At 31.7% G+C, this 11,334-nt stretch overlaps 2 protein-coding genes across 2 annotated transcripts in view; both read right to left on the bottom strand.

Annotated features, from left to right (window-relative positions):
- LOC137933088 (muscle-specific protein 20-like) overlaps nt 1-593 on the bottom strand; it is a 29,969-nt gene extending 29,376 nt beyond the window's left edge. The window contains exon 1 of the mRNA XM_068776870.1: nt 446-593. Coding sequence (XP_068632971.1) covers nt 446-469 — 24 coding nt within the window. The 5' untranslated portion in view covers nt 470-593. The remainder of the gene's footprint in view (nt 1-445) is intronic.
- A 7,299-nt stretch (nt 594-7,892) lies between these two features.
- LOC137932608 (uncharacterized) lies at nt 7,893-9,011 on the bottom strand. Its single transcript, XM_068776213.1, has one exon. It carries the CDS (start codon nt 9,009-9,011, stop codon nt 7,893-7,895), a length of 1,119 nt encoding a protein of 372 aa, XP_068632314.1.
- Nucleotides 9,012-11,334: the final 2,323 nt, after the last annotated feature.

The raw sequence follows: 11,334 nt of genomic DNA, 5'->3' as shown, positions 1-11,334 counted from the left end.
ATTTTGTAAATAAAATATATAAAAAATTTTTTTCTTTATTTCTTTTCCAAAAAATATCCTCTTAGTTTAATTTTTTAATACGGGCTTAATAAAACTAAGGAAAGTATAGGAATTTTATTATATTATGTATTTCTAGGCAATAAATACAGATATATCTGTAATTCAGGTAAATATTTCAAGGTTATGAAGGTGGATTAGTCATCTCACTTTACGTAAATATGTATATTTTATACATCATTTCATCATTATATTGCAGAATGCTATGTTAAATGTAATTGAAGTGACGATTATTGTTAAATTGTCACTATAGAGTACAATCAGTATGAAACAATTAGATACTACATTGCGTTAAAAGTTTAAATTTGGTTTAGGTTGTTACCTTCACAACTTTATAATTTATTTATAGCTTAAAGAAACAAGGATTTTTAAATTACTTATAATTTACCTGCCAAATAGGACGACCGGGCATTTTTGTATAGAAAAATTCTTTAGACACTGCACCAAAAGAATTGTTCACTTTACACAAGTGTGTTTAACACGGGTTCCACTAGATGGCTCTCTTACAAAAGTTGCAATGAAAATAAGCGCTGCTGAGTCACATAACGTGTTTTATACGGCGGCAAGGAGCTTTGGGTGTAAATATCGGCGAGAACGGACACGAGGCAGAAACGATCGACCAAAATATCTCCATACGTGGCCAGTAGTTATTATTGAGATATTTTTACTTACAAAAATTCTTAGGTATGGAGTCAGAAAATTAAATTTTACTACTGTTATGTATAACATTATGTTATAGTACATATTTAATAAAATTGTATAACAAAGTAACTTGTAGATTTAAATTAAACATCCAGATATAAAATGATATTGATAGTAAATATTATTTCGAAAATAAAAATTATGAGAAATAAAGTTTAATTAACTCACAAAATCGTCTTACAATGAAAATGGAATCAGTTAATTTAAAAGTCTGGTAGTTAACGGGAGTAGCCACCGTTAGAAAGATTTTTTTTTTCATTTAAAATCGGTAATTATACGTATTAATAAGTAATAATGCAAGGATATTATTTAATTCTATTGGTTATTAGTTGTCCTCTGGATTTTTATTAATGGAGATAACGTTATGTATTACTTATTTACGAAACTCTGCTAAAAGTTTTGTTTTACATTTAGTATACTATGCATTAAATTAAAAAGAAGCTTAATTAGAAGACATATAGTTAGTTTTAAAATTAATTCCAATGTTATGACTATTCGCTTTGTTTGCTTTTTACACCGTCTCTATATTGAACATTTTTTTTTATATTCGTACGCCTTTTAATGAAGTTTAATACTTTATGTTAACCTGTCTGTATATAAATCTGAGTTTGTTTACCTTTTCCTAATGTGCAGCTTATGCCCCACAAGTTGGTTTATTTTTAATTCAATGTGGGCTATCATTGAAGATATGTACTTAATAAGTTCATATAAAATTTAAAGAAATAATATTAAACATAATACATAATGACCACGTTTAATCTGCGTTGCAGTCATAGTAATACAAAAAGTTTACGTGGTCATTATAATTAAGTTTGGTAAAAACTGGCTTACAATATAACCCGTTTAAGTTTGTTGTGGGTTATTTTTTAGATCAGAGCATATCCATGTAATGTCTTTAAGTTATCATGTAATAAATTTCACTAGTTCAATAAATTACAAGTTGTAAATAAAACCTTTTAAAATTTTGGGAGTAATAAGGAAGGAAGCATGGGAATGAGTTACTCTATTACTGTTTTAAATACATTCTAAAAGTGACCATAAAACCCCATAAGGCAATGATTAGTTGCATTGACGATCTCTACGCGTAAAACTTGGAAATGATTTTTTTTACCAGTGTTTTATATTGTAAAAGTGACAACTACTCATCTAAGTTACTTGTGGGCTCTTCTCACATTAGGGTGCGTTTGGAAACCTCTTAGCTTTAAGTTGAAGGATTTTACTACAGGAAAGCACTATCGAAACGTAGTTTCTACGAATATGACCCCTTCTAGCATTCTCATGAGGTATAAAAGTTGTCACTTTAAGACCCATTCCGTCTTGATAATAATATGAATAAGGAAATAATTAGTTTTACTAATTTATTTTTTTAATGTGGTAAAAGCCTGATGTGTAATATTTATTACTACTTATTACTGTATTATGGTTAGTAAATACAATCCACTGACAATCAGCGTTGTTAGTGAATTTCACTCTAAATTTTACGAGAAACTTGGCGTCACTGGTAGAGAAAGCCTAAAAGCATAAAGTTCACCATAACACAAATTATGAAAAGGGTAAATGAATAACTAAATGAAACAATGTAGCGTATAGAGCATGAAACTAATGTATTATAATATAATTACAATAAAGATTAAGTGTATATATGTGAAATTGAAAAGTTTTGTGCATAATGCATGAATTCTTTTTTGATGTGAACGCTTTAGTAGTTCATAGCTAAATTAAAAAAAAAAACATGGAATAAAATACAGAATCCAATTGTAATTTTAAGGACATCAGTTCTTTAAGTTCACCAGATATAAAAATAAATGATGTACAATATTTAACAAGCGACAAAAAGAATAAATCTTTGTTCATATCAATTCAACACACACATACGTGTCGTGGAGGCGGGTCGATATTTTTACGTCACTAAAGTAATGACATATGAGGTATTTGTATTAGTGTTAATACATTTGCATTTGTGTGCATAAAACTGCATCGCTACACCGCTCTTGGATTCTGAATTCCTTGTCCAACAAGTTCCTGGTAAGACAAGCCGTACAGAGGAAAATCTTTCGAAAAAAATATTTTATTAGCAGTTTTAGTTCATCTATGGAGATAGAGAGAGATGATCAAAAGATTAAATAAAATACATTTATTTTTAAAATTATATTCCTAGATAAATATTCCAAATGAAATTAATGTTATATTTTTTCCGAGAAAGGAAAAAATGTTATAGCGTGCATGCAGTGGTTTATAATGATTTCATTTTAAAAATTAAAAATTATTGTGATATTCATAAAAGTGATGAAAAAATGTCTTTAAAAGTAATAATCTCATTGAAATATTATTAAATACAAAAAGGTCAAATGCTGTTGTTTCCTAAAAAACAATATTTATTGCCAATGTTATGTCAGTTTACGCGTTAGCAAATTTTCTATAATTATAGATGAAATTCTGGACGAATAAATGAAATAAAAAATGATAAATATTTCTGCAAAAAAATTATTCCGTACAGTTGGTGATTTTAAAAGTAGTCAATTTTCTCAAAATGAGTTTGCACCGTTGACTCAATCAACGAAGTTTGCAAAGGCCAGTGACCGCTTGAAGCAATGACCCAGAGAAGGGTGCCCCGAAGGGGATAGGGCCCCTTTGGTGACGCTCACAAAAGGAACGATCACCAGGGCGGCATGAATACGAGGAGATAAAGGTGCATACATGCACTTTGCACCGAATGCGCGTGACGTCACCCGAACCACATTGCATTGTTTGCGTTGCAAATTTCGAGTTATTAAACTCGCAGTTTATTTAGCTTCTTTGTTTATTTTATGCACACATTGAAGTGCTTGTAGCGTGTCTTATTCGCTGCTAAATGTCAATAATGTCAGGAAATATGGAAAGTATTATTTTTTTCCAATCCATCATTTAATTAAAATTCATTGATATGTATTTCGATTAATATTTTCTCATCCATTTGTAAATGTTGGTGACTTAAATTATTTTAAAGCTAAATAATAATTATGGGCGAATAATTTGACTGTCGGAAATTAATAGAAAGGTGTGATTCTTTAAGTAATTTATAGTTAAAAGGATTATTCTCGGTTGAGGCATTGGCGCAATTCATTTCAGAAATTCTTAAGTTTATTGACAGCGTAGGCATGAATAACGATTTATTTGTCTCTCTCCAGAACATTCTACTGACTAGAAATCAGAAATAGGACGCACGTACTTGATGAGCGGTTCAAGGTGTTGAGGGTATGGAAATAGCACTCTGAGTAAGACGCTCAAAATAGTCTCTCGATGAGCTGTCGTCTAAATGATGTTTTACTTGTCTTTCGCCATAGCCTTCATTTTAAATAAGCAAACATACAAATAATATTATATTTTATTTATAACATGCAAGTGGTATAGAAAAGAAAATACAGAATAATTAGTAGTAATAAAAATTTTGAAATATTTTAGATTATTTGATTAAATTTGTTGAATCGTGATATCCAATCAGTCTATCGAAAAAACAAGTAATCTTAAATTTATTCTTGAAGCAATTTATTTTGAATCGTTTAATAAGTTTAGTATTCGTTGGTCAAGATGGATAAATATTGCCTATGAAAAAAAAAAACCCACCCGAAAGTAAACATTAAGCCAAACATCCTTTGGAGTAGATATTTTTCTTCCCATAATATTAATGATCGTAGATAAGATTTAAGTACAGCGCGAAAAGTTTCTTTAAAATACAATAATATTCTAACAATTTTCTTATTGAAATTTAAAAAAGAAGGTAATGGATACTGCCTAGTAATGAATTTGGCACGTGTAAGTCCTGTTTTCTGAGAAACGTTAAAAAATAGTTTTACGTAAGATATAACGACGGCGTTACTAACGAAAGTAAGACGTTCGAGCGGCGTTAAAAATAGAGATGGCAGTGGGTAGGCAGTAACGGCTAGAATCTGTTATGCGTGGAATGGCACCGACCTAGAATGAAATGACGGAACGCTTGGAACGTGGGCGGATTGCTGGTGGAGAATCTGGAGCAGGCAGTTATGATCGCCATATACTAGGGCAACATGAAATTGTGGTAGTTATGTCAAGATTGCAGTGCCATCTAGTATTGAATAAAATTTTCAGGCTTCAAGTAAAATCTCGATTAAAAAATATTAATGCTAGTTGACACTAGATGTCAGCACATTTCTGCTAATATGTATCTAATAAAAACAAAAATGTGTAGTGTATACATAGCAGTAAATTAATGTTTTCTAGATATACCAAAGCGAAAAAAAGTCTTTCTGGTTATGGTAGAACTAATAAATTTATTATATAGCACTGTACGTAGTACAATGGCTTTAAAAAGTAGCGACATGGAAATGAATGTCATTATTTCTGTTTGTCAGATTTTGAGGACCTAAATTTACTTTAGGTGTTTGAAAAATTTTACATATTATCAAAATTTCTTCTATTTTGAACATAAACATTGTGCACGTGCAAATATCAAAATAACGAAATTACATATTTTAAATTAAATTACAACAATTTTACTAAAACAATCATCCGTATATCGCCATCTATTGGAAATTTGTATTTTATTTTTGCTTCGTTTTCGTATATTTTTAATAAATGTATTTCGCATTTTTTAGATAGATGACTAATATTATATTTGAACAGAGATATTTAATATTGTATATCAAAAATGATACTTGATTTAATTAATTTAACAATATTTATTCTCTTTATATAAAAATGATAAAAGATGACCCGTAGTTTAAATTTGCTTATGGGCTTAAAGTATTTAGTTATTCGTCACCGCAGCAACTTAAATCGTGTTTCTTTACCTATACTCAGAGTCGGAGATACTAATTTGCCGCCTATGGGACTAAAGCCCAACTCAAAAATGAACATATTTTACTCAATTTAAAACCACTAAGCTTATGAATATAAACCATAAAAGTCTGTCTTGTTCACTTTTTTTTTATAGAGCCCTGATCTAATTGTAAACAAAATTTTTGCACAAATCGCTCTTGAATTTTTAACGACATTATAACTGACCATCAAAACTTGTAGCCCAGTGCCCCGGCGCTTGTAGCGCATGCCTTAATCCGACCCTGCAGTACTAAAAATCGGAGTATAATAACATAGGTAAACTAACATTTGATGGCAGCTTCAGACGATGATAGTGGTACATAGGCTATGTACTGTATCTATCACATGTAGATGAAAAGTTGTTCAAACTACTTATTAGCGATAAACATAATGTCGCCTTTTATAGAAAATCTTTAGCCTGTAAAGTAAATATAGAATAGCTGTCACTATTAATTAAATCTGAATCGAAATTCTTGATCAAAGTAATGAAGCTTTTAACTATTTTATTAACTATACAAAGTAATTACTTACAAGTGTAATGTAAACGAATCAATATATAATTCATTTGATTTCTATTAGCGTATGGTACACTCTCTTCAAAAATCCATGTTTACATAAATTATAAAAAAAAACTTAATCAGAATGTAGTAAGTTTATAATTCGAGTTAATATGTATTAAAATTGAGTATTGTTTACTCTCCTGCAGACTTTATTGAATTAGTGATTGGCCTCTGGATTCCAATTAAAAAACAATGTTACACATTTCAGAGTGATCACTTTAACCTTTTACATTAAAAAAGAAAGCGCTTGGAAAATGGCGTAAAAATGTTTAAGCTTTTTGCAATTACTATGTTATTTTTTTTAATTACTGGTAATTAGTTGAATAAATCATAGTTGACTTAATCTTGTAAATCTTCTACGTTCTAATTAATATTAGCTGGAACTTAAACGGAGCATTCGTAAATGAAACGATTATTAAGTCTATGACAAATATTTATTATTACTAAGACAAAATATTTACACTAATATATACGACTAAAAAGCTCTTAGCCCAAAGAGTAACAACTATCAAGTATTTAATGGACATATAAGAAACTTATTTCTATTATTATTCAAAATTATTAATACTTCATTAATTTTTTTTGTTGTATTGCACATTAAAATATAATAACTAGAATATTGACTTACTCTCTATAATCATAATAAATAGATAAACTTATTTACATAGCAACTGATAGAATCTTGTTGTTACACTATGTTACTGTCAATGTTATGTCATTTATACACCTTAACATTAAGTAATGATTTATTAAATTGCGTTATTTATTTGATAAGCTTATTGCTTGAGACACGTATTATGTAAATATTTACATATTACTTAATTCGTAAAATCGAAATTTATATATATTAGATACAAACACTCGAGTGAATTGTGTAATATTCTATATTATCCAATGGTTTTAATAAGCAAGGTTTAGTCACTTGAATCATATATATGTACAAGTTTAATGAACCAAATTTTAAGACTAGCATCGTTTTCAGTTTACTGGTTGTTTTGTTTACAGTAAAATACTTATAAGTAAAAGTTTACCCGTATGTCGTTGGCCAATTAGCTTTTTTTAAATAAATACAGACATTTAAATACAAAAAAAATATTATAATAATATGTCGATTTAAACGAATGGTATAAACAGCTTAACTATTGCTAAAAGCCAATAATCACAAAATTATGGTGTAGTTTTGTGATTATTGGCTGTTAAAGATTTAAAATATACAGTTGGCAAAACGTCTTTTTCTTTAATTTACTACTTGTAAAGTTGTTTCTCATATATGTGATGCACAGAAAAGTCATAGTGCTCTGTGAATATAGTAACTTAATGACATAATAATAAAATGAAAACATATATGTTTAAATGTAGTGCACGTTTTTACACAATTTTATACAAATTCAAAAATTTTGTCGTCATTTTTACTTATATATTATAAATAACTTGTAAAGTACTGTAAAAAAGTTGTTTCTCTGTAATTAATTCGATGTATAAGCGCAGAACTAATGCCTGTTGGGATACGCTCCGCAGTGGAGACCGCGGGTTGGTAAGCGCAACGTAGGATCTTCACCCATGACGTAGAAAAACCATTTTGCTAAAGTCGTCGAAATATGCTGGTTACGGACCTCTTCTTACCGATCCTATTGGAAATCTATGGCGAAGACCCATATCCAGTAGTGAATAATTTTATGAATAAAATAATAATGAAGTAACGTATAAATGTCTCTACATTTTATTATTTAACAGTTAGAATTAGACCAATTCTTCGTAGCTCTCGTTAAAATTTTGATGCATGTCATCACTATCGAAGTTCGAACTGGCATCTTTCATCCTCACCGCGTCCTTCTGCGCGAGCAATCGATCGCATTCATTGAGCCGGCCGTGTAAAATATCATACAAGCGCGTCATCGACGCTACCTTCTCTTTGCAAGTAGGATCTGTTTCAATTGCAAAGAGACGAGAATCTAACAGTTTGATGGCTGCGACTATATAGTTTCTCAAAGTTTTAGTTTTGTGTTCGTTGCTTACTCTCTCCAGGAATGCGGAAACTTGTGTTTCTCCACATAGGAGAACATCTACGTCGTAAGCGAGAGGCGAGTGCTGCCGATGAAGATATGAGATCAAACGTTTCGCATAACGTCGGTATGTACGGTAGGCTTTTCGTTTTCTTGGGCCCAGTTTCCTGCCCATCGTCATTGATTTCTTCATATCATCGATTACTGCTTTATATCCCGCATCCATTTTTGAATCAAAAATATCACGCAATCTCGTTTCTACCGGTTGTAGTTCGTACGGTGTTGGTGAGGGTGGTAGAGATGGTGAAGAAGGTGGCGGTGATGGAGGTAAAGAATTCGTTCTGGCGTTTTCTTCTTCGCTTGACTCACTGGAAACCCTACTTGTAGTTGGACTGCTTTCCGGGGGTGGATACGGTCGTGGTCGAGTTCTAGTTCTTTGGACTCGAGCTGGTCTGGGAGCTGTCCTTGCATTGTAGGCTGTTAATACGTTAGCATCTTGTTCCGTGAGAGGCCTTGCGCGCTGAGACGCTGCTAGGGGGATTATTCTAATCTTCACGAGAGCATAGCTTTGATGTATTTTAGCTTTGATGCGAGGATCTTCGTAGTCTGCGCCCCAAAGGTCACGAATAGCGGATTCTTTGAGGTAGCGAACTTGACAAAGTTCACCGTTAAAGAATCTCTTTCTCTGTTGTTCGTTAAGAGTGTCTCTCTCTGCTCCGGTTAGTCCGTGGATTTTAGTGAGATGATCGGGGAGCTTGCCGTATGTGAATCTAGCGCAGTCTTCTATCGGGCACGGTATGTTAGCGTGGTTTTGTTTCTTAGTTCTCGTTGCAGTTGGTGAAGGCTGCGTGGTCATTGTGATGTTGTACCACCTAAAATAAAATAAAATGTTGTAAAATATACGATTAAGATATCAATGAAATTTTTAAATTTTCAATTATTAATTCATCACCATAAAACATCATTATTTCAATCGCGGGAAATCCACTGTTAAACATAAGCTTCCTCCTCAGACTTCCACTAAAAGCAGTAGGAGCGACGAACCTAAAAAGGTCATTTGTCTACCTAGTGCCCTCTACGCTGCGCTTGCCGGTATGTGGTTTCTACCACAAAATCTTAAGACACCAGTGCTATGTGTTCAGCGCGCTATATGGCCTACTCGTTGCCACTTCAACTTGCCAATCCGCTGAGCTAATATATATACAATTAATTTAATATTATTTATTGTACACGCTAAAAATAAATGTACATAATTTTTTAATAAACAAACAAATAAGTACAATAGGCGGACTTCTCACACAAGGCAATTTCTTCTAGACAACCATGTTATGGAAACTGTAAAAGTATAAATAACGAGTAGTTAAAGTGTACAAAACGTACATATATACATATATACAAACATACTAACATACATTTATGTATGGCATATATATAATATTAAATACGGTATAATAAATCTTGTAAATACAATAATAAATAAAAACGTCAAGTTGACTTGGATCTCACTTGCCCCAGAAAGAATAAAGAAAAAAAAATAAAGGGTAAATAATCATAGGTTTAGTAAATATTAAATATTATATTAAAATATTATTATTAGTTTTTAATTATTTCATTTCTTTATTATTATTTCTATTTATCTATCTATGTGCCTTATACCTTTTTTCCAGAATAATTTTTTATTAAAAATAATTAAATAGGAAAACTCGTATCTTACAATTTCATTTCATTTTTATAGTTATAAATAGTCCAGTTACTTTTAGTACTGCCGTTGATATTGAAATGCATTGGACCGGTTTCACATTTTGTAACTACAATACAATAATTAAGAGATTAACGATATAACTATTGATAGTAACGAAATTAAATGAAGTTAAAGAGAATAGAGAGCATTAAAACAATACAAATTAGCGTTTGGACAAGTCCGGCTAATTTATTTAGACGATGTTTATCAATACAGAGGGTGGCTGTCCGAGTATAATAATTGTGTTGACGGAGGCCGGAGGCTGTTTGTCCAGCGCAGGGCCTCGTGTCCTCCCTTTAATTTATTGAAAACAATGCGACTCCTTTACGCCGTGTTCTATTACCAACGGACCTAAACCATCAAAGCAATAAGCTAAGATACCACGTATCTTTGCTAATGGTATCATACAAGCTATATATGTGACAAAGTGTGTTTCAATTTTGTTCAAGTAACATTACTTGTGTTAATATAGTATACCAGTACATTTATAAGGCTTTGAAATATTATTACATACATTTATTAATTAATTAACTTTATTTAAGCACAAACATATACGAAAAATGTCTGCGAAAAATGCCAATCTTAAAACTGGTATATCCTTTGATGACAGATGTGAACAAAATTTTTATTTCAATTAGGGAAATAAAAACGGTTTCGCTTATTGATTCTAAACCGGGGGAGGCTTATGTACAGCAATGGAGGTGCCACGACTGAAACGATGATGAAGATGATAAAATAAACAACGGAAACGTTATAGTCAAGGTATATAATGTTTTTTTTTGTTTATTCATTAGTTCCTATAGTTTATTAGCACGAACAGAAGTAACCATAGTCCAGCAGATTATCAAATTGAAGTGGGAGCCCACATAGTACGCAGGCTAGATGAACGCGGGGTTAAGGGACCTCCAGAACCCAGCCCAGAAACTTGAAGGGCAAGCGAAACGTAGAATGTCCATCCATAAATCGGATAGACGAACAACCAGAACTAACCAGAGAGGAGGCATTCTACCAGTTCTGTTGGAAATCTATGAGGTGGTTTATATCCAGTAGTGAACATCATACGGCTGAAATAATTTTGACAAAAGTGAGTGTAGAATAAAGATAAAACCCTGAAAAAAATATTTGTAAATAAAGTCCTTGTCCCAAACTAAATAGGGGTACGAGAGACTCCCGATAGCGGGGGCCATAAAAAATAGAAATAGTTTTGATGATGTAATTTTTATTAAAACATTATGTTTACACAAAATTTGTTTCGGTACTAGGCCTAGATCTGTAACAGATGCCAGAGCCCTCATCCGTGAAAAAAATAAGTCATCAAAATTAATTATCGAGTCCGAAATGAGATTCGAAGAAAAACTAACTTCACGGAGAATTGGTTCTGAAGTGGCGATAGGTGGGGAACATCGCTAGTGCAGCCGACAGGCGGTGGAGCCAAAAG

Source organism: Battus philenor, unplaced genomic scaffold (genome assembly GCF_028537555.1).
Source record: "Battus philenor isolate CCGP_79_NKW_IND1 unplaced genomic scaffold, ilBatPhil1.0.hap1 SCAF_12, whole genome shotgun sequence".
Taxonomy (NCBI): domain Eukaryota; kingdom Metazoa; phylum Arthropoda; class Insecta; order Lepidoptera; family Papilionidae; genus Battus; species Battus philenor.
The sequence above is the reverse complement of the archived record's forward strand: the minus strand, read 5'-3'. Positions and strand labels throughout refer to the sequence as shown.

What these genes read in the sequence shown, in the direction of transcription:
- LOC137932608 (XM_068776213.1), bottom strand. Translation starts at nt 9,011, where the DNA reads ATGACCACGCAGCCTTCACCAACTGCAACGAGAACTAAGAAACAAAAC.